The following is a 24,461-nucleotide window of genomic DNA, read 5'->3' as shown; positions in this document are numbered from 1 at the left end:
TGCAAATATTTGAAAATGTATTTTTAACTCAAATCTTTACTTCTGGGGATTCTACAAATGTCTTCTAAATCCTATGTTGCTATAATATCAGTGGTTCTCAAACCTTTTTCATATGAAGGACCCCCAAAATGACATGTATTTAGCGGTGGACCCCCATCTCAAAATATGTTGTTCTAGGGACCCCTCAGAAGCACAAATCGGAGTTAAAATGTTTGAAACATATATATATATTCAAAGATTTGCACACATTTTCACAATTTCTCAAAAAATAGCAGATGTACAAGCTCGTAGCGTGGCACTCGGTGCCACGCTACGAGCTTGTACATCTGCTATTTTTTAATAGCCTAAAGAAATCTAAAAATGACACACAGATGCGTTCCCGGTCTTAATGGGTTAAAGTAGAGATATGCGTTGGAGCACGTTTGTTACATGTGATACAAGGAGAACAGAATGAAAACCCCTGAAGAAACGTATCCTAATCTGAAGTCTTCAGAGAATAACAGGAATGCAGAGAAATGAATGCCTCAAGATAGAGTTACAGTAATATGACCATAAGATCTTCTCACAATGGCCTCTTGCCATGGCATTAATCCTTCAGTTGTCTGGAAGGTCTTTTAGATTATGCTTTTGTATTGAGTGCAGCCCGTGTTGCTCTTGACCTTGAACACTATGCACGTCTGCAGACACAAATTGTAGTATAATCACAACCACGTCGCATCTGCTGTCCGCTGACCCTTGCACCCATGCAGACTTGGCAAGTATAATCAGGCCTTTAACCATATGAACCCTAGCATCCTTTCTGGGGCGAACAGGTTTAGTATAGAGGGCCGTGTTGATTTTGTCGACTAAAACTATGACGAAAAATGTTTGTCGACTACCTAGTTTTTAGACTAAAACTAAATAAAAACTAAGCTATGGTGACTAAGACTATGACTAAATATATTGACAATTGTGTCAATATATTGTCTTTAAGTTCCAGTAGAACTTCCAGTAGAACTTAAAGACAAGTCATTTTATGGTTGGTTGCGCTAGGGTGTGCATGCTGAAAATAGTAGATCTACAAGCTCGGCTATTTTCAGCATGCAAACGAGTGTAAAATCAGCCATTACGACGCCATCAAGGCACCGCCAAAATACAATATAGTCGACTAAATCCACTGTAGATTTAGTCGACTAAAATCTCATGATATTTAGTCGACTGAAACTAGACAAAAACTAAAACATTTCAGATGACTGAAATATGACTAAAACGAAATGGAATTTTATTCAAAAGACTATGACTAAAACTAAATCAAAATTTGCTGTCAAAATCAACAATAGAGGGTAAACAAGGGACGGACCAAGTATAGAGCCCTGGGGGACAATAAAGTATAGGGTTTAAGTGGTTAAGCATCCATTTCTAACTAACACTCAGGATTTATACGTGAGACACAGGAGAGGAGGCCCTGTAGGGATTTGATTATAGGCCAGCCCACCATGGAGATGCACACAAAACGTATCTCTGCGCCCCCAAAGGTGACCTTTTGTAACAATGATGAAAACATTTTATCTTCCTTTTTTTAAAATCCATTTTCTTGATTTCTTTGATTTCCATTTACTCTCTGGGGTAGATGTTTCCCACAGGCACAGATCTACTGTAGGTTCATAGACCTAGATTCAGCAAATCCCTGTTGTACCTGAGCTGTTCTGCGCAAAACACCAGAACCCAGTGATCCCTCAGTCCGCCTCCTTCTGTGCCCGAGGTGTGTCTACTGAGTACTGACGCTTTTTTAAATTAACTTCATAAAATAAGAGTTAAGTCAACCCTCCTCCAGGGGGAAAGCGGTTCATTGCAGCAGCAGCAGTTAAATACAGAGCACACATAAATATCATCACATCTACAGAGCAGGTGTGCAAATGTGCGTCATTAATTAATTTAGTTCCCACACCTTTGGGGTGTGTTTTTTGTCACTGTTTGTGTTAACTATAAGTAGCAGTGGGTGTTATTAACCCATTAAAACCGGGAACGCATCTGTGTCATTTTAGATTTGAACGGAAAAGGTGTCAGAAAGTGACAAAAGACACGGTGGCATCCTGTCCTGCTGGGCTGGGTGCTCCATCAAAAACTCAACATGAAATAACAATAAAATCCGCACACCAGAATGCTGCTCCCGCCATGGGTTTTTTCTTTATTGGCGGTAACGTTTCGAGTCGGGAGGCTCTTCCTCAGACCTTACTGAGAATAGTGCAGACACAGACCGCATATATTTTGTGTGTGATGAGCATTCTGGTGTGCAGATTTTATTGTTATTTAATTTTAGATTTTAGCCATATTTTATACTTTGGCTGTTCAAAAATAACAGATATACAAGCTCATAGCGTGTCACTTCATGCCGCACTATGAGCTTGTAGATCTGCTATTTTGGAAACATCGTGAAAATTTGTGCAAATCTTTGAATATGTATATTTTTAAAGCGAAGATTTTTAACGCAAATCTTTACTTCTAGGGGTCCCTGGAACAAACTATTTTTAGATGTGGGTCGGTGGCCAAATACATGTAATATATACATGGGGCTCTTGACATGAAAAGGTTTGAGAACCACTGATATAGCAACATAAGTTTTTCAGAAAACAGTGTTTTTCCTGAAGACCTTTGTAGAATCAGCCTCAGGTCTTAATGGGTTAATACGGTGCCCAGGGAAAAGTTGGGTGTTATAGTGTCTTGCTCACTTTGACACATAGACCTTCTGGTTCCAAGAAGACAACATTTCTAACCATTCAGCTATGGCCGCCCATTAGGACTTCATATACATATAAGGGCTTCATGAGACGTAAAAAGACATTTAAAGGGAAATAAAGAATAGAAGGAATACAATGGATCCTAGAACAATACAAAAAACAAAAGGCATAAAAAAGTGCAGATGCACTTTTTCCACCAAAGACGACCCACAACAAAGAAAGAAATCCCTAAAGTTAAACATAAATGAGGTTGAATGCATTTATACAGGCGGATATGATTTATAATGAATGAAACGATGACAAAACATAAATGTAGTAGTTGATAACCTTAAGTTAACAACACTCCTTGAAGTCCAGCTCCAGAAATGCCTGATTTATGCTTGATGGTGCGTCGATGTCGCCGCCTCGGGGGCGACTGGTTGCCTCGTCGCTCCGTGGTCCTTCTGGCCGATCTACACGGTTCTGTTCTGGCCCCACAGTGGTGGAATGAACTCCCCACTGATGTCAGGACAGCAGAGTCACTGCCCATCTTTCGCCGCAGGCTGAAAACCCACCTCTTCAGGAAACACTACCCTGACCCTTCCTCTTCGCCTTTCCTACTTGTTGTCAATTATGTGTACGAGCTCTTGTCTTATTGGTTCTTGTTTATTCGATACTTATTTGTTTTAGCTCTTGCTCATTTGATTTTCCTACTTTTCTCATCTGTTTAAGAAAGTTAGGTAGCTGATATATTGCACTCTTACCTTAGCGCTAGGTATACTCTTAGTTGCTTGTTTTAGAAGAGAATGCACTTATGACTTCTGGTGATTAGTAGTTTTCTTGCCTACCTATGTTGAAGGCAAATTGTAAGTCGCTTTGGATAAAAGCGTCTGCTAAATGACTGTAATGTAATGTCATGCACCGAAAATAGCAGGATCTGCAATCTCACAAATCTCACAGCTCACACACGGCGGTGTTGTTGTGAGCTTGTAGATGTGCTATTCTCGGTGCACAACACTGGCGTAACTAAGTATAAATCAGGCTTAAGCGTGGGTGACATGCTAACCTTTCCTTTGCCCCTGTGTGGCTGCTGGTTGTAAATTGTCCCCTGTGGGGGTGTAGCGGCGGCGGCGGCTGCAGGCCTGGTGGGGGTGGAGGTGGAGGTGGAGGTTGTATAGCAGCACCCATCCAGGGTGGCTGCAGGCCCCGGTGCCTTTAGCCCTGCAGGTACTGTACTGCAGCAGCAGAGACTTCTCTGACCTCTGTAGTCTGTGCCAGGGGCTGAGGAAGACCTTTTCATTGTACCTCTCCTCTCCTCTCCCGCCCGTACACATTTACACATCGCTGTACTGCTGCAGCGCTCGCTGGCTGTAAATAGCATATTTGTCATGTAACTTTGGTACTAAAAAAAAAACGTAAAATCGGTCCTTGGAGGAGACAAAATAAACCCTCTCAAAATACTAGTATAAATTCGGCTTCACATTCTCAGGTGGTTGACACTCATGACTCATCCAGAGCTGCTTACACGTGTAAGTGTGAAGTGGAAGTGGAACTGTATTATAAGCTTCAGTGGTGTAAAGTAACTAAGTACGCTCCATTAAATTCTTTTGACAACTTAGTTACTAGTTCTTTTTATAGATTTGGATTATTATTACAAAACATACATTAACCACTTCATCTCTGTATACATTTCGGCCATTTGAAAAAAGCCGATCTACAAGCTCACAATACGTCGCATGATCGCATTGTGAGCTTGTAGATCTGCTATTCTCAAAAGATTTTAATACATTTGAAAACTTGTGAAATGGGACATTCTGCATAATGAGTACTTTCTACTTTTGGTACTTTAAGTACGTTTGATACCAATACTTTTGTACTTTTACTAAGTAAATTTGAATACCGGACTTTTACTTGTAACAGAGTATTTCTACATTGCAGTATTGATATTTTTACTTAAGTAAGAAATGTGAGTCCTATAGGCTTTTATCCTATAGGCTTTGTCCAGAGTCAGACTGCAGGCAAATATGATCTCTAGGACTGACTGTCCACCTAGTTATTTGATCATTAAGTGATCAAATTGGATTTGTGTATTCAGACATAAATATCTGCTTTGGTTGCTGTGGTTTTCAATTCCCCCTCGGCGATCATTAAAGTATTTATTCTATTCTATCGATGTAATGGAGTAATGCTTGACTTATACTCTATCGTACGACAGTGGTACGCGTCGTGAGCTTGTATACAAGATAGTGTAAATCAGGCTTGAGGTTTGAGTGTCCAGACTGAGGCACATCTTTAGAAATCAGATTTCAATCGCATTTCAAATCTTAAATGTTAAAATGTGATTTGCAAAAATCCATTTCTGTGTTTTTTTTGTTGTTTTTTTACAATCTGACCTATCGGACCCAACAATCTCCTTTGGGCTGCCAGTCTGAACATAGTCCTATAAGCACTCTGTAACAGAGACGTGCTGGGGCCAGAATAAAGCTGGCAACAGCTACAGTACATGTTGAGATGTGGAAGTAATGTTTCCAGATGCAAATCCATGCATTCATTCATTACCTTGACGTCCTACCAGCTGTTTCATTGCTTTGACTTTCTCTCTCTCTCTCTCTCTCTCTCTCTCTCTCTCTCTCTCTCTCCTTCACACAGGGTGGTAGAGGAGGGCTGGTAGGACATGGCGGCCATGGCAGCAGTGCCCAGCTATGCCCCTTCGGTGTGGGTGAAGGTGTGCCACGCTCTGCCCCGGCTCGACCTCACCATGCAAATGAGGGATAACTTCTTCGTCCCGGACAGCTGGGAATACCAGCAGGTAAAAGGGACAGCCAATCACCGCGCACACGCAGGTCACCTCCCGTCAAATCACAGGTCCCGCAAGTGTTGCGCTGAATTGAATTGGCAAAATATTATAACCTTCACTTAGTACAGTGTTTCTCAACCTGTGTTTCTGGACCCCTAGGGGGGTCCCCAAATGATTTTGGGAGGTCCCCCAGCTTAATTTGCAACATTGTTTTATCACTTGATAGTAAACAAACCAAACATACAGTATAAGTGTCTACAGGGTATCTGCATAGTTCTAAACTTAGAATTAAGGACTTTTAAGACCTTTTTAATACCTCTAAAATGACAAATATGGGCCAAATTGTCAAATATTAGAGGCAGAAATTGTGAAAATAGCCGATCTACATGTTCACAGCGCCTTGCGACGCGAGGCGTTGTGAGCATGTAGATCTGCTATTTGCACAATGGAACAGAGTTAAATAAAATGTAATGCCTCAACTTCTACAATTCCAAGTGCTTGTCGGGGTGGGGGGTCCCCAGTTCAAATATGATTATTTTGGGGTGTCACGGCCTGAAAAGGTTGAGAACCACTGACTTAGTAGATCAGCAACATTAGGAGCAATTCATATTCTACACCTGTCGTCAGCAGCAGCTGGCTCAGGAAGGTACCTGGTTTGATGCCGGCCCAACGTCGTATTGAAGTGTTGACCTTGAGCGAGACACTGTACACGCCTTGAATCGCCGTCTCAGCCTTCAGTTTATGAATGTGAGGCATATATACATTGCAAAGTGCTTAAGCCCTATAGCCGGAATTCGCTTTACTTTTTCTACCCATTTTCAGAACTTTCAAACAGCAGGCTGTTAGCCGGAAGCATTTGAAAATTGTGGGAGCCAATATGTCTGTCTCGACATATGTGAGCTGAATTATAATTGGGTGCCATCATGCCCTTAGTCCGATGGTTCCCGAAGTACCATTGGTCTGATGGCGTGCATTAAAACAAACCATAAACCATAAACTCACAAAAAACAATGCCTAACCCTAACCTCACACTGATGTAACATTTGTCCGATTATTGGGACGTGTGAGTAATTGGCCGTTGGACTAATGGGCAGCCACCCATAATTGCCCTACATTGGATTTCCTGACAGGTCCCATACCATTACTCTGATGACCTGCTGAATTATCATAATGATGCTGCCTGAGCTACCCAACATTTTATTGGCCTAATTATTTGTAGTCTGATGAGCCCAGATAGCTCCTAGAATGCCTCTGACAGGCTTCTGAACACATCTGCAATAGATCCACCACCTGTCTTATGTCTACCCCACATCTGTTGTTGCCTAATTATCTTTTAACATTGATCTTAGCTGTGGTGATAACCATTAGTGACATCAGACTGCCTCGTTTAGTCATGCGAACTGCATTGAGGATACGTTATGCCGATTTTTACACAAGGTATGCGAGCAGACATAATGTCAATATCACTGCGTTCTCTCGCCAGGTGCACATAGTTATTCACAGTACTTTTATTTATAAGTTTGCATGGTACACTGCAGACCAAACAACGTACGTGTTTCGTACAACGCTGATGAAGGCTTGATGCCGAAGCGTGTACATTGTTTGGTCTGCAGTGTACCACACCAACTTATAAATAAAAGTGCCAAAGTACAACTCAATAAAAGTTGAGTAGTGCAGTGAACATGCTAGTGACATAAGACTCAATAAAAAACATGAGACTCAATAAAAGTGACAGTTCCATGAGCGCTGGTATTGTTATTGATATATGTTATTTATTCAGAACCCGTCCGCTTTCTCCACGCACGTGACATTTGGTTCATCCCAAAATGTGCAGATGGCAACCTTGCTATTGTCTGCGTGGTATAATATAATAAGTTTAACTGCTTTCAAATTGGCATCCTTATTTTAGGCATGTCATTATAGCTGTATAATATTATTGGAAATATCAGATCTGCAAGCTCCCAACGTGTCGCATTGCGACGCCTTGCGAGCTTGTAGATCGGCTATTTCCGCTGCGCAAAAGTGGTTAATCGTTTCCCCCAACAGGCTTTGGGTATAGGAATGCTCGAGCAAGCCATGTCACACACAACGAAAGCGAGAGAGAGAGAGGGAAAGAGAGAGGGAGAGAGAATTGAAACAAGGAGAGAGAGAGAGAGGAGAGGGAAGCAAATTATCCTCCAACAGAGAAAGACAAAAGGGGCCGAAAGAGCGAGAGATGGAGAGAGAGAGAGAGAGTGTGAGTAATGCACAGAGGTGGGTGAACGCAGGGCTAGGCAGAGAGAATGAGAGAGAGAGAGAGAGGAAAGGGAGGAGGGGGGTGGAATGGAAGAGAAAGGGAGAAGGTGGATGGAATGGGAAAAGAGGAAGTGGAGGGAATGTGAAGGGGAGCGCGAGCGAGGGAAGGGGGGAAGCGAACGGCAGCGAGAGAAAGGGAGAGTTGCAGTGAATGTATTTAAGTAGGTCACAGATTATTAATAGAGATTCAGTGGCTCGGATGGAAAGAAAGAGAGAGGGGGGAGGGAGGGAGGGAGGGAGAGAAAGAGAGAGAGAGTGGGGCAGAGAGAATGTGGGGAAATAGCGAGGGGGGGGGGGGGTTGGTGTGCAGTGAGAGAGGGAGAGAGAGAGAGAGAGAGAGGTATAGTGAGAGAGAGGAGGATAACCCCTGGTTGGTTGCACGCAGTGTCTCGTGTACCGAAAATAGCCGATCCGCAAGCTCACAACGCGTCGCAGGGCGACGCGTTGTGAGCTTGCAGATCTGCTATTTTTGGTGCACGACACTGCGTGCCGCTGAGTATAAACCCAGGCTTTAAGGTGGAGGAGTGTGTGACAGAGCGGGCAGATGGATGCGGGGATAAAGCTGTAGATGTGTGCGTGGCACGTGCGTGCGTGTGTTATTATGGGGGTAAAGTGCATTTCAGTAATGTTGACTTTACGTCAACCCTGATCAAAGCGCATTAATATTCAATACTCGATGATGCAGAGGGTATACAGTAGATACTGTACACTCACGGGTTAAACCCTTCGAGATGATATACTTATACTTTGTATAAGTATATAGGATGGATTGCAGTATGAGAAAGATCTCATTAATCATGTTTTAATGCCGTCTCTCTCTGTTATTATTGTATGGATGGGTGGGGATGGATTATAGCAGTCCAAATATCCGCCTCTTCGAGGTAGCGAACGCAGCATCCTCGCAATATTTAGCCCCGCTAGTGGATGGGCTCTTGGGTGTCCGTTCCATCTGACACTGTTTGTATTGCGGTGGTTTTTATGGGTCAATATGAGTAAATCGTTGCCTACAAAAAAAAAAAATACAACATTTAAAAAAGAAGAACATGTTTTCAAAAGAAACTCATAAAATCGAAGAAATTCCATAATAATAATAAAGATAATTTTTTGTGTGAAAATGGCAGATCTACAAGCCCACAACGTGTCGCATCGCGATGTGTTGTGACCTTGTAGATCGACTATTGTCACTAGTTTGGGCCCCGGTGAGACATCAAATTTCTCTTTTGAGTCTCGAGCTAAAACCTTTGGGAACCACTGTTGCCTTGCCATGGAATTTTCTGTGCACCTTTTTATGCACGCTCACGAGGATGAATCCTACTGATGTGTATCCCCATGGCCTGTCCTCTTGCGCTAGCCTTTGGCCAAAATGTCCTCTTGTATAAAACATCTCAAAATCAAATGGCCATTAGCTTGCCGGCCCACGACTGCTAGTGGGGCGTTTAGACTCTTAGTCTCGTAGTCTTAGTCTAGTATTTTATTATCTACGGGTGAATGTCTAGCCTAGCGGGTGTTTACAGTGGCATTCCACGCCACTTGTACACTCTCAGAGTTAAATAAACACTCAGGATTTTACAGTACAGTGTGCAGAAGTGGAGGTCAGAAGAACCCCTCAACCATGTACTGTCACACACTGACTCATTCTCTCTCTCTCTCGCTCTCTCCCCCCTCCCTCCCCCTCTCTCTGTCTCTCTCTCGCTCTCCCCCCTCTCTCTGTCTCTCTGTCTCTCTCTGTCTCTCTATCTCTCTCTCTGTCTCTCTGTCTCTCTGTCTCTCTGTCTCTCTGTCTCTCTATCTCTCTCTCTCTCTCTCTCTCTCTCTCTCTCTCTCTCTCTCTGTCTCTCTGGCTCTCTGGCTCTCTGTCTCTCTCTGTCTCTCTGTCTCTCTGTCTCTCTGTCTCTCTCCCTCTCTCTCCAGACCTTGCTGGTGTTGTCCAGTTTGTCGGCCATCGCCTTGGTTCTCTCTCTCCTGGTGGTCCTCTCCTTCCTCATCCACTACTGCTGCTGTCACCGTGGCGACAGGAACGAGAGCTCGGAGGAGGAGGAGGAGGACGAAGACGCGAGCACGGGTCACGGCTATGGGGGCAGGAAGGGGCGGGGCATCTGCTGCGTCACATGGGTGGCCGTGGCCTCCGTCACGCTGTGCTGGTGAGGGTTCATTGTTTTAACCCGTTGAAAATGTGCCCATGTTAAAATGTGCACTTTGTGCCACGCTGCGAGCTTGTACATCTGCTATTTTTGTTTACATTTTTTAACACAACTCTTTTCTTCTGGGGGTCCCTGGCACAAAACATTTTCAGATGGGGGTCTGTGGTCAAATATATATCCGTTTGGGGGTCCTTGGCACGAAAAAGTTTGAGAACTACTGGTTTAGAAGGCATTTGTAGAACCAACCTCAGGTCTTAATGGGTTAAGGAGAGACAACATCTTTACTGAGACAAATCGTAGGAGGGTTAAGAGCATACTGTACCACCCAACACTCCTGAACTTTTAGCCTTTCTCCTGCTGTGCTCCTGGAAATATCCTTAACTCAGACTCTATGGTAAAAGTGAGTATGCCCATGGGTGTTACACACCCCACTGATATGCAGCCAGGGCCATAATGTTAATATGTATAAAATGAGTCAGTGAATACGAAGTCGGTGAATACTAAGTGAATACTAAGTCAGTGAATGAATACTAAGTGAATACTAAGTCAGTGAATACTAAGTGAATACCTTAACCCCCTCCCCCCCCCCCCCCCCCCCCCCCCCCCCCCACACACACACACACAAATATCCTTTCTTTCACAGTCTAATGTTGGCCAGTATGGCTGAGAGGGAGACGGTTTAGGTAGGAGACTGACAGTAGGAGAACTAAGAGGACGGTTTAGGTAGGAGACTGACAGTAGGAGAACTAAGAGGAAGACAGAAGGAAAGACAGTGTAGGAGAGATGGACAGTACAAAATCTGTCTGACAGTAGGAAAGCCGAAAGGGAGACGGTGTAGGAGAGACAGACATGAGGAAAGCTGAGAGAGAGAGAGAGAGAGAGAGAGTGTAGGAGTAGTCTCACGAGCCAGACTGTTGCCTCCCACCATTTTCAAATGCTTCCTTCATCCAGTCTGGAGCAATGGAAGCTCTGAAAATGATCAGAGCGATGAAGCCTCCTCCATCCGTCTTATTTACTTGAGTTAAAGTACAAAAGTATTGGTATCACAATGTACTTAAAGTACCAAAATTAAAAGTACTAAAATGTTTGAAAATAGCAGCTCTACAAGCTCACAACGCGTCGCGATGCGACGAGTTGTGAGCTTGTAGATCTGCTAAATAGCCTATGTATGAAATAGGGCTGAAGTGGTTAATGTATGTTTTATAATGTAATAACTTATATCTTCAAAGTAAACTAACTAAAGTTTTCAAATAATAATAATTGTAGTGGAGTAAAAGTATAACATTTGCCTCTGAGATGTAGTGGAGTGGAAGTAAAAGTATTGAGTAAAAGTACTTAATTACTTTACACCACTAGGAATATGTAGCATTATATGTCAACGCAGTCTTTTACATTTCGCATTTTTAGTAATTCTTCCAGGATCAAAATCCAGATCCAAAATCATTTACACATTATTATTTCAGCCATTTATCTGATGCTGTTTTCCTCAGCAACCCACCACACCACGGGTGCAATGACACCGTAAGCTTAACATCCCACAAGATGACAAACGATCGCTTGTAAAGCGCAGAGAGCAGAGGTCAATGTCATGATCACACAATGATCCTGGAAGGACAGGAAATATACGAGACAGGAGCTGAGGAGAGCTGTAGAAGGAGGTGCAGGTTAGGGCTGGGAGACATGACTACAAATCAATATCAAAATGATTTCAAACTTTTGCCTTGATTATGATTAATGAACCATTATATATATATATATATATATATATATATATATATATGAAAAGAACTGCCTCTCGATTTTTTTTAATTAACTTACATGAGCAAGATTAAGTCGGTTATTGGTTCTAAATATTGGTTTTGTTTTATTTTCTGTGAATTGCCCAGCCTTATGTGGGTAGGTGGGTGTTTGGGAAGGAGTCTCCAGAGAGAAGTGTGTGTGTGTGTGTGTGTGAGAGCGAGAGAGAGAGAGAGAGAGAGAGAGAGAGATGTCCTGTGCATGAGTGTTTCAGAGCAAGTGTGTGTGTGTGTGTGGTTGTGTACCAACAAGGGAGTGACACTGTCACAAGACCAGATGACTGCTAATGGTCACAGTGTGTCACCGACCACAGGTCCATGACATGAGTGGACAGGGAGATGGGGAGAGAGAGAGAGTGTGTGTGTGTGTGTGTGTGCGTGTGGGGGAGGGGGGTTCCCTCACAGCGGTGTTTATGATGACCCACCTACAGTCCGTCATTCACTCTCTGAGGGGTCATGGCAGATCGGGTGACTGTGCAGTCATGCAGTCATGCAGTCAGGTCACTGAGCCTTCAGTGCGACTACTGTAAAGGAACGACACTTGACGTCTGTCCAACAGCATGTGGTTATCAAGGCCACTGTTTCTCAATGTCTGGTCCGGGGGCCCGACCAGGGACCCCCAGTTTGGTAGGCATTGGACCACTGACCCCCCCATAACTCTGAGAGTGTACAAATGGAACCAAATGGACCCGTACGGGTCCATTTGGTTCCATTTGTACACTCTCAGCGTTAATTTACGGTCTGTTGAGAACCAGTGTGACGCAGTCGGTGCGAGCAGAGTGACTGAGCGGATGCCGCGGCTGGCCGACGCATCAGGAACTTCCAGAACTGTAAATCGATGTGTCAAATTGCGATGTGTAACCGCAGGCTAGTGGCATTAAGACGTCAGCCCTGTCAGTTATTATATTTCCATTTCCAGCCCATTCATTCTCCAATGCCGCTCAATTCCCCCCCGATTAGTTTTTCATATCGCTGCGCCCACAGTCTGGCGTTTTGATACCCAGTTAATGCCATATTGCTTTGTAAACCAATATTTCAAAGAATATTATAGGCATTTAAGTTGGCCAGCATTAAGACTGCTGGCTTTCTATGTCTATTTCCAGGAACATTCTCAGCGCTAGCTTTGATGTTCTCAATAATCAGGACCAGATGTGATTTTGACTTGCAGGCGATACCATCTTGCTTTATCATAACTGCAAGCCACAATAACATGTCAAATAGCGAGTTCAGTTTAACAGCGTGCTACTGTAGCTTCAACACTGCCATTATACATGTGTCTGTGTGTTGTTTTCAAATCCATTCACACCTCTTCATATTGCAATGACAAGAGATAAGAGGTCTGATCTGATTCCATTGTGCTTCACTCATCAAGTGTAAACGGAGTTTTCAAATTCTAATACCTACCATTTCCATTCGTCATTAAGAAAATGTCCCCCCTCTTTTTCTTTTCTTTTTTTTACAACTCAAACCCTGTGTAATAATGATAATAAACTTTATTTGTATAGCACCTTTCATGACATCAAATGCAGCCCAAAGTGCTTCAGTGACAACACACATGTGTGCATTAATTGGCATAACGACCGAATTGGGGAGAAAAAGGGGTAAAAAGCTAAACATTTAAATGTAATCCCTGCGACCTACTAGCATGGTGTCCAGTGGCGAGTGTACAAATGGAACCAAATGGACCCGTTAGGGTCCATTTGGTTCCATTTGTACCCTCTCAGAGTTAAATGAAAACTGATGATGATACTACTGTGTAGATTGGGACCCCCAAGAAATCAAAATGGTTTAGTCCCTGGCATATCTTTTAAAACGGGGGTCCCTGGGCTAATATGTGTCAATTTGGGGGTCCTCGATGCAAAAAAATGTTGAAAACCACTGGACTAGAGGGTTTTAAGTGGTTAACAACACAGAGGCTTGTTCTGCGTAGGACAACACAATACATCTATGTTCCTTGTTGGATGAGATGGAACAGAAGAATGATCTACTTTACCTCTTGAAATACATTTTATGTGACTCATCTCCCCCCCGTGTGTGTGTGTGTGTGTGTGTGTGTGTGTGTGTGTGTGTGTGTGTGTGTGTGTGTGTGTGTGTGTGTGTGTGTGTGTGTGTGTGTGTGTGTGTGTGTGTGTGTGTGTGTGTGTGTGTGTGTGTGTGTGTGTGTGTGTGTGTGTGTGTGTGTGTCACAGCACAGTCATTATGGATTGTATACATTAGGCAGCTCTGCAACAGAAAGCCAGGGACCGTGCAGAGGCATGGATGTATTGTACATACACACACACACACACACACACACACACACACACACACACACACACACACACACACACACCTCGCTTTTCCCTCTGCGCTCTAATCTGGGTCACATACTTTGCTGGAGATTGGGTCGTACCATTCCATTTAGGGGGGACTGAGGGGATTTGGCGAACATCTGGCCGAGGCCTTAATCTGAATATTGTGAATAAGAGAAAGATGTGTAAATATGATGTTATGTATGTGACGTTCCTCTGACGTTCTACCTTCACCCGGTTGAAGCCCATGGAGGTTTGGACGGATGAGGCTCAGTCTCGCCGAGCCTCATCCTCAGTCCTACCCTCACTGAGCTTGACTGTTGGTTGGTTCGCTCGCCCGCTGCACATCCTCTCTCATCCTCACCAGCTCTATCTCAGTAGTTCTCAAACATTCTCATTTCAAGGACAGATTTGGTCCCGGACCCCCTTCTGAAAGGATTTTGTGCCTGGGACTCAGATAAGGGACTCCCATAACCTACTCCCATATTTTCAAAATGTTATTTTTTTCCCCCCGAAAATAGCAGATCTACAAGCTCATTTTGCTGGGGACCCCCGTTTTGTTGGGGACCCTCTTGAGCATCCTAAAGCAGTGGTTACAAAAGAGAAATGTGTGTCTTCCCGCGACCCAAACTAGTGAAAATAGCAGATCTAAGTTCACAATGTGTCACGATGCGACGCATTGTCTGCTTGTAGATGGATGTTTCACTTATTTATGAAATTATTTTGAAAAATGTTTGAATTTGTTTTTAATGTATGAAAATCTTTGAATTTTTGGAGAAAATATTTGAAAAAGTAATACATTTCAACAACAATACATTTCCTATGAAATGTAGGAAATGAAAAATTTGTGGGACATTTACTCACAAATAGGTCCCGACCCACTGTTTGGGAAACAGTGTCCTAAAGCAGTGGTTCTCAAGTAATCAACAAACTATGCTATGAAAACTGGTCAAACATTGGCAAAATTGTCAATTAATATAAGAAGGAGGCAAACATTGTGATAATCTACAAGCTCACAACCTCGCTGTGGAACCGAGTCAAACTAAATTGAATGCCTCAACTCCTACATTCCAAATGCTTTTCAGGGTGGGGGGTCCCCAGTTCAAATATGATTATTTTGGGGGGTCCCCAGTTCAAATATGATTAGGGGGTCCCCAGTTCAAATAATGATTATTTTGGGAGGTCACGGCCTGAACCACTGTCCTAAAGGACCCCTGGGGGGGACCCTACTTTGAGAAGCTCTGCTCTATCTATGTACATATAGAATTCATTTTACATGTACATACACACTGAATAAAACATTGCCTTTATGCTTCTCCTATCTCATCTTGCATTCTCTCTCGCTCTCCCACCCTCTCTCTCTCTCTCTTTTCCCCCATGTCTTTTGCAGTGTTGCCATAGGTGTTGGTTTCTATGGCAACAGCGAGGCTAATGATGGGATGTATCAGCTGACCTCGTCTCTCCTCACTGCCAATTATACGCTGGCTTCCATCGATCTGCTGGTGAGCCCTGCTCTCTGGATACCACATGTCTCACAAACACACATGCACAATATCTGGCCCTGTGTGTGTGTGTGTGTGTGTGTGTGTGTGTGTGTGTGTGTGTGTGTGTGTGTGTGTGTGTGTGTGTGTGTGTGTGTGTGTGTGTGTGTGTGTGTGTGTGTGTGTGTGTGTGTGTGTGTGTGTGTGTGTGTGTGTGTGTGTGTGTGTGTGTGTGTGTGCGCGCGCGCATGTGGATTTGTGTTTTTGTGTGTGCTTGTGTGTGCCATTGTGTATGTGAGCAATTTGCTTGTGCGTGTGGATTTGTGTGACTGTGTGTGTGCGCATGTGGATTTGTTTGTGAGTGTGCTTGTGTGTGCCATTGTGTATGTGAGCAATTTGTCTGTGCGTGTGGATTTGTGTGACTGTGTGTGTGTGTGTGTCCGTGCAAGCATTGTGTTCAGTGTACATTGGTGTGTGTGTATACTGTACATAAATGTGACAATGTATGCATGTATATGCATACGTTATGTGTGTGTCTGTGTGTGTGTGTGTGTGTGTGCGTGTGTGTGTGCATGCGCGTGTTCCCCCCGCATGCATTGTTTGCAGTCAATGTGCACATCATGTACATTGGTGTGTGTGTGTGTGTGTGTGTGTGTGTGTGTGTGTGTGTGTGTGTGTGTGTGTGTGTGTGTGTGTGTAAATGTGTGCGTGCGTGCACACATGTGTGTGCTTGCTCTTGTACATGTGTGTCATTAAGAGAGACACACACGCACACAGAGAGGAGTGTGTTGTATAAACTGGTGTATTGCATGGTGTATTGATCCACTGTGAATTGCTGTGGTCAGACACTGATCTGTGTCACGTTGACAGAGGTCCTGTAAAGACACAGTAGAGTACAGCTCATGTATTTATTTATTTATCTATTCATCAATACATGGATAAGAAAGATAGATAGACATTCATTGATCCCTTGGGGTACATTCAGTTGTCATGGCATTATTATGACATTTTACTTGACGGTTAATTGTCACTCAAATAATTGCGATTAACGCCTTTGTTGTGCATTAGTCGACTTACAAATATACCATACGAACGATCTCATCGTACAAACCAGTCTAAGACCTCGTGGTTTAATAGATATCATTGCAATATTATGGATTTATGAGACACCTAATTGAGATTGTTGTTGCTACTTGTTTATTTCTGCCTTGAGGGAGATGTTGTTACAAGTGCTTGTTTTTCATTTCCGCTGCACAAATTACTGATGTAATTGATCTTTCCGTTTTGCTTCTTTCCATTTTATCCTTTGGAAATTCACTTTTTTTTATATATATACTTTTGCAAATAATTTGACTAAACTCAACCAAATTTGACTAGATTAGCGTAACCAAAACCTAGACCAGACTGAATTAAACTAAATTAAGCTAATCTAAACAAAACCGTGCTAGACCAAACCTATGCTTAATCCCGTGGTAAACAATACATTTGTATCTGTGTCGGACAAGAGACAATATGATAATGATAATAAACGTTTTTATTGCACCTTGCATGCATAGAATATTAGCTCAAGATTCTTTACTGAGATAACATAAAGTAAAACACAAATGAAAGAGAATATTTAATGAAGTATGAGCACAGTCGATGTACAGTACAGTGAACTAAGTCTCCCCTCTCCTCCCCCAGATTTCAGACACCGTCTCTGGGCTGCAGCTGTCCATCTCGGGCCCTCTGGCCACCATGGACGAGCTCTTCATGGGCAGTAAACCCTTCCTGGTGTCCACCAGGAACTGCCGCAGGTTCTCTGACAACATCATCAACCTGCTCTCCTCCATCTCCCTGGCCCGTGCCAGCGCGGGGGGCGCGGACGGAGGCTTCGGGAACGACAGCGCGTCTCCCATCAACGCCCTCACCCCGGTCCCCCCCTCCATGGCTCCCACGGCGGCGGCGCCTACCGGCGGGCTGATGCCCAGCCCCTTCTCTCCTGGCTGGGCGGCCAACACCCTGATGGTCAACGAAGACTACAGGTGAGAGGCAGTGAGCTGGACATACGGGTACTGTAATACACTAAAGGTAGACCTTTATACTTTGGCTTTGCCCAGCTGATGGCTGCTCAGATGCAGGGACATGCAGAGGGATTTGGAGAGGCAGGGGCTGGAATTTCAAAAGGGCACCTATTGCCGGCCGGCCCGACTACCATACTTTTAGGCCCCAAAACCTGGAAAAAACGAAAAGGTGTTATTGCGTACTTAATGTCCTCAAAGTCACGCATCCAACAAGATTTGAACTGAGCAGATTGGACCTTCCGTTCCAGAGATAATGGCCAAACGTCTTGAAAACGGCCACTTTTGCCACTTTTTCGATCGCAGATTTTCGATTAAGTTTTGGCCATTGCCGCCCGTTTTTCTTTAATAACACGGGCTAGGAAGGTCGGACGGCGACGAATTAGATACCTGAGTACCATTTCCGCCGGCCTTACCGTTAGGCCGCTAGGGGCAGTTAAAGTCTCTATTTTGGGGGTAATAACATATATTTTTTTCTGGATGGGGCACTTTTTTACCGACGGGTAAAAGGGCAGGTGCTCAATGCTCAAGCTCACTTTCATGTATGTGTGCACGTGCCTGCTCAGATGGTCATGTTGGGGATCTCAGGGGGAGTTAAGTCTGACATGAGCTTGATCAATGAGAGAGAGAGGGAGGGAGGGAGGGAGGGAGGGAGGGAGAGTGAGATGGGGATTAATTCAGCCAATGCTGGGTATCGAATCCTGATGATCGACGTGTTGCAAAGTGACAGTTCAGTAACCCCAGCAATGCAGGGAAAGCTACAGTACTTGTACACTGCTTGTGAGCTGCTGGAACACTAAAATATATGGAGATATGGTACGTTAAGGTAATGCGATGCCCTGTTTGCAGCACCACTACACATCCAATTTTTCAACTATCAAGTCTGTTTGTCAAGTGCAGTGCTGTAGTTAAAATACTGCAGGACAAATAGCTTACTCCAAACTGCAGGCCGTATACTGTAGGCAAGTACAAAAACTATAGCATGTTGGTATGTGATCAAGGAAGTACGTGCACAAGGCATTCGTGTAAATGACAGACTCTCGAAGGAAATGAAGACAATGGTCGCATATTTTTCAGCCTTCAATTTGCCTCTGTGTGGTTTCAACCTCACGCGTCTGTGTAAGGCCCACGGCGGGTTTCATCGAAATCCAAACCACAATAATACAGGGTAAAGACCTAGTACAGACAATTACGCATCTTTGGTTACTTCACTCATCTGCAAGAATAGCGTTGGCCGCAAAAGCCTTGGTTTCGTTCTTAGAATGGCTTCGTATAATTACAAAAGGCATGCAGGGACATTTGATTTATCATGTCAGACATTTGGTTGCAAGGAAATGACAAATGTAGGTCGCATCCTTTCCGACACCAGAGGCCCAGTAGCCACAGCCCATGCTGCTGAGTGAGCTCTGTGTCAATCTCAACATGACTGCATTAATTGTAAAAATTATTCTAACAAGCAGGTGTAATGTATATACAGCCTCATACACGTACTAACACTAACACTTGAAGTTGAAGTATAATAATGTATTGGTGTATTACTATATTATTACATTTTTAGACAGCCGAGAGAGCATGGACCGTGTTCCCTTCATCACTGATCATATTCTCATTCATTTCCATTTAGATATTCCTCACCACTATGATGTTTAAATTATTGACATTGGATGACATTTGTTCCAAAATGTCACCAGTGTCTATTAATGTTGTTGGCATGAAAGTAAAACAAAAAGCTAAACTTTACTTGCTGAATGTTTAACTTGTGTCATCATTCAATTGTGTCAGCATGTTATTATTCTTTAAAAAAATACAAAAACACAGCATAGCTGATCTATAAGTTCACAACACGTCATGATGCGACAAGTTGTGAGCATGTAGAACGGCTATTTTTGCTATTTGTTGTGCGGCAAAGTGTACAGGGCTTAAGTTGTTAAAGTTATAACCATCTGGCTCCCTGAGGGATTCCAACTAGCTTTTCTAATGGATAAATATAGTTTTTTTTTATATGTAACTCACTGTGTGTGTGTGTGTGTGTGTGTGTGTGTGTGTGTGTGTGTGTGTGTGTGTGTGTGTGTGTGTGTGTGTGTGTGTGTGTGTGTGTGTGTGTGTGTGTGTGTGTGTGTGTGTGTGTGTGTGTGTGTGTGGTAGGTGGCTGTCCTACGTACTTTTGCTGCTGCTGGACCTGATAATAATGCTGTTCATCCTGTTGGGACTAGCCAAGCAAGCACGCTGGCTGCTCATACTGTAAGTTTAAACACACACACACACACACACACACACACACACACACACACACTTATATTACTATACTTGTGAGGACTTCAACATTATAGGACGGTTGTTTAATGAATGCCAATTCTAAAATGTTCCACCATTTTTAACCCTAACCCTACAAGCTCACAACTTGTAGATCAGCAGTTTTTTGGTGTGCGACAGAAATATGGAAAACTCTATGCCTAATCCTAACCCCAACCGGAATCTTTTCCTAATTGCAAGTTTAGACTTGCACTTAACCATAACATCTTTTTTTAACCATAAAACAACCATTTCTCGACTTTTACTATACTTGTAGGGACATTTGGCCCTCACTAGTATAGTAATACAAGTACATACACACCACACCACACCACACCACACCACACCACACCACACCACACCACACCACACCACACCACACACACACACACACACACACACACACACACACACACACACACACACACACACACACACACACACACACACACACACACACACACACACCACACACACACACACTTGGGGCAAGTGTATGTAGTTTGGTGATGCAGGGAAGCCCAGCGGTGCGTTATCTGGAGCTGCTCTCCTTCGCCGTTTGGTTTTACTCACATCTTTACCCATAAAACTGCCTCAATAAAAATAGAAAGTGCTAAAGGAAATTGGCCGCGTGCCAGAAAAAGGCCAAGATTCACGACCTACAGGTGTGAATTCCCTGTGACACACTGCACGCATTATCCACTTCCCTTTCAGCGCAAAATAAATCAGACATTAGAATAACAAAAAGACAGACCAGACACAGTATTGGACGGAACATCAAAGCGGCTTCTTGACTCAAGTGTGTGTGTGTGTGTGTGTGTGTGTGTGTGTGTGTGTGTGTGTGTGTGTGTGTGTGTGTGTGCGTGTGCGTGCTGTTTTCCCCAGGATGACAGTGTTGGCATGGCTGGCTCTGTTCCTGAGCTGGGGCTCACTGGGTCTGGAGACAGCCACGGTGGTGGTGAGTAATAAGGGAAAGGGAAATGACTTTTTATGCATTCATCCAGATCTAGATCAGTGGGTCCGGTTCCCAACCTTCTTTCTGGTTCAGGGCCCACTTGAGAATCTTGAAAGTGTTCGTGGCCCAGTCTATGTGTTTTAAGTGTCCCTGAGCAAGACACTTAACCCCTTAACAGCTCTATGCTACCCCTATGCTACCCCCATGCTCCCCCAATGCGCCCACCCATCTGACCACTGTTAAGTGGTCAGATGGGTGGTTACACAACGTGCATTTTCAGAGCATGTTTATTTTAACGATCAATCTATCGATTGTGTTCCGGTTTAGATCAATGGAACCAACGTACCATTTTTTAAGTTTCTATTTATCAGTATCACAATGAAAACACATTTTTGTTGTTTTAAAGAAACAATACTATGACATTTTCTTAGCATTTAAAATATATATATATATATATATTTATGTTATATTATCATAAAAATCTCAGTGTTTTGCCAATTATTTGGGGGCCCACTTGCAATATCCTCACCGCCCACCAGTGGGCCCCGGCCCCACAGGTTGGGACTCGCTGCAGTAGATCAGAGGAGCGCATGGGGCCAGCTGTTAAGAGGTTAAGTGTCTTGCCCAGGGACCTCTTAAACACGTAGAGTGGGCTAGCCCAGGGTTGAACTGGCGACCTTCCAATTTCCCAGACGCATCTATAAGCATTCAGGGCTGCATGGGACCAGACTGGACTCTCGGGGCGAATCAATCAAATCTCAAAGTTAAATTAACACTCTAGATTTGACTGTGCAGCAGCACAGATGATCTGCCTAAAGCACCATACTCTCTCGGGTGTCAGTCTCTGTGGACCACACAGATTGATGAGGAGTCGGCGGTCTTGATTTCCACTGTCAATGGTGCCAAATAGTCACTCCCTGTCATAGTTCTACTCCCCCGAATCTTATGCCTGTGCTTATTGTCTTCCTGTTGCTACAGTCAAATACATTTATTGAATCAATTATCTTATTTACATGTCATGCCACACACAGGACTACAACACACCCGATACAACAGATATTTAAACTATTACAGCTTCCAGTAGCATTTACAATCAGTTATAATCTCATAATAGATGCAATACAATGTATTTACGTCCTGCATTCTGCACATGATTAATTTGTTGGATTGACATCACTTCAAGACTCAAGAGGTTCAAAAGGGATTGATTTATTACTCATACAATTACTGATGTGCAGCAAGGTATAAACATATATACATAAATACACATATAAGTGCATTAGTGCAATTGTGAGATTTTTTTTTTGTCCTTGTTCAGCCCATACCCTAGGTGGGGTTGGCGAAAGGGCCTACTCTGTGTGGAGTTTGCATGTTCTCCCAGTGTCTCTCAGGGTAGTTAATACCCTCACAAAAACATGTAGTAATCCTGGTCGCTATACCGCCTCCCCCATGACAGCCGGGGCGCCTGATGGAGGGGAAGGGAACTGGTTGGAATAACGTGTTCCTTCCACGCGCTATGTCCAACCAGGGAAACTCCCCCCTGTCAGGTGACAAGTAGGTCAGTTGGCTCTCATGCATTGAAGGAGGCATGCGCTCGGCCCTTGCCCACTCAATCTGTATACTTCTATGATAGGTCATAGAAGTATACAGATTGAAAATTACAAAAAGTATTAGAAATGTGGAGGAGAGTTATGAAACCCAATATTCTCTCAATAGAGTCTGAAGAGGTGGGGTTTCAAACTGCGGTGGAAAATGGGGAGCCAGTCTGCAGTCCTGACTGCAAGAGGGAGTTTATTCCACAGCTTGGGGGCCAGGAGGAGGGGTGTTGACCAGGGTGTTTTAGGGAAGGGATGAACAGAGCCTCTTGTGTTAGGTGATCTAAGTGAGTGGTAAAGGGTGTATGGGGTGGATCATGTCTTGAAGGTACCTGGGTGCCATGGCAATGCCCTTGATTACCTTGTAGGCCATCACCAGTATGTTGTCCTGGTTGTCAGGGGTGGACAGTTCTCTAAACCGCTAAACTATTCTAACCCCCATACAAATGCTCCAGAGACAAGGGAAGCATGGGGGGGTTAGAGAAATGAGGGGATGGGGTGCAGGGTAACAGAGATGAGGGGGACGGGGGTGCAACAAAAAGAAAGTGAATGGGGGGACCAAACAGGGGGATTTTGGCTCACTGGTTGCAGGAAGAGAGACCTTCAGGGGTCTGACCCGCCATGGCAGGCCAAGGGGATGCCGGGAATCCAAAACACAGCGCACTCTGTGTGTGTGTGTGTGTGTGTGTGTGTGTGTGTGTTGATGTGCTCATTGTGCTAAACTGTGAAAAGAGCTGCCTCCTAGGGAACTCTGCAGTAGTGGCAAATCACCAAACAGGCAGGAAAATGGGGCAGAGATTAAAGATGCAATGTGTGTGTGTGTTTGCATGTGTGTGGTTTTGTGTGTTTGCGGGTGAAAAGTGCGCTGGTGCGTCAGAGCCGGTGTTTGTGTATCTAAGTGCGTTGCGTGTATGTGTGGGTGTTCAGCGCCGGGAAGCAAAGATGGAAGATGGAACACGACTCGAGCGCTTTAAATGAGAACTCGCTTCAACATCAGAGAGAGAGAGAGAGACAGAGAGACAGAGAGACAGACAGAGAGGGAGAGAGACAGAGAGGGAGAGAGACAGAGAGGGAAAGAGACAGAGATGGAGAGAGGACGCTAAAACGGAGAGAAAAACACAAGTGCATGGGAACGGGAGGAAGAGGGAGGTGTTGAGAATGGGACAGAGACAGGATTAAATGGAATAGAAATAAAGATAAAAAAGGAAAGGCGAAAATAGAGAGAGAGAGAGTCTGTTGATATAGAGAGCGAACATTGCAGACCAAATTGGGGAGAGAGAGAGAAAGAAAAAGACAGCAAGTGACAGGAGGAGAGGGAAGAAAATGAAGGAATTGAATGGGAGAAAGAAGGACGTGGAAGAGAAGGGGAGTGAAAGAAAAGAAACAAAGAACAGGGAGCTGACGGGGATAGAGAGTGGCAGAGAGAGAGAGAGAGAGAGAGAGAGAGAGGGAAGGCAGCAAAAGCAAGTGAGTGAGGGTAAATGAACAACTCATCCAGGGAGATGCTTTAATGTTGAGGTCGTCAGAGAGCCTCCGGGGCCCTGGGGGGACCATCAGAGAGACAGAGAGAGGTTTAGAGAGAATAAGGCTGGATGGATGGAGATGGGGATGGAGGGGGGAGGGGGGGGGGGGCATAGCTAAGTGGTGTGTGACAGAGTGAAAGGTAGTAAAAGCAAATTCTCCGTAACGTGACTAGCAGTGGTGGAAAAAGTACTCACAATTTTTTCTTAAGTAAAAGTATCAATACTGCAATGTAGAAATACTCTGTTACTAGTAAAAGTCCAGAATTCAAAATGTACTTGAGTAAAAGCACAAAAGTATTGGTATCAAAATGTACTTAAAGTACCAAAAGTAGAAAGTACTCATTATGCAAAAAGTCCCATTTCACATGTTTTCAAATGTATAAAAGTCCTTTGAAAATAGCCAATCTACAAGCTCAAATTGCCAAAGTATATATAGGTCTGAAGTGGTTTTGTAATAATAATCAAAATCTACAAAGTAACTAGTAACTAAAGTTTTCAAATAATTGTAGTGGAGTAAAAGTACAATATTTGCCTCTGAG

At 43.8% G+C, this 24,461-nt stretch overlaps 1 protein-coding gene across 3 annotated transcripts in view; it reads left to right on the top strand.

Moving 5' to 3' along the window:
- The window catches only part of ttyh1 (tweety family member 1), a 46,517-nt gene that overhangs the window by 8,429 nt on the left and 13,627 nt on the right, over positions 1–24,461 (top strand). For all 3 annotated transcript variants that reach the window (XM_084049068.1, XM_084049067.1, XM_084049066.1), the window contains exons 2-7: positions 5,346–5,505; positions 9,700–9,929; positions 15,407–15,518; positions 17,181–17,521; positions 19,703–19,798; positions 20,735–20,807. In XM_084049068.1, the coding sequence (XP_083905194.1) occupies positions 5,371–5,505; positions 9,700–9,929; positions 15,407–15,518; positions 17,181–17,521; positions 19,703–19,798; positions 20,735–20,807 (987 nt within the window). In that variant the 5' untranslated portion in view covers positions 5,346–5,370. The remainder of the gene's footprint in view (positions 1–5,345; positions 5,506–9,699; positions 9,930–15,406; positions 15,519–17,180; positions 17,522–19,702; positions 19,799–20,734; positions 20,808–24,461) is intronic.

The sequence above is a fragment of the Gymnoscopelus microlampas genome (assembly GCF_963454915.1).
Source record: "Gymnoscopelus microlampas genome assembly, chromosome: 3".
Taxonomy (NCBI): Eukaryota; Metazoa; Chordata; class Actinopteri; order Myctophiformes; family Myctophidae; genus Gymnoscopelus; species Gymnoscopelus microlampas.
Note: the sequence above shows the minus strand (reverse complement) of the source record. Positions and strands in the feature narration are given on the sequence as shown.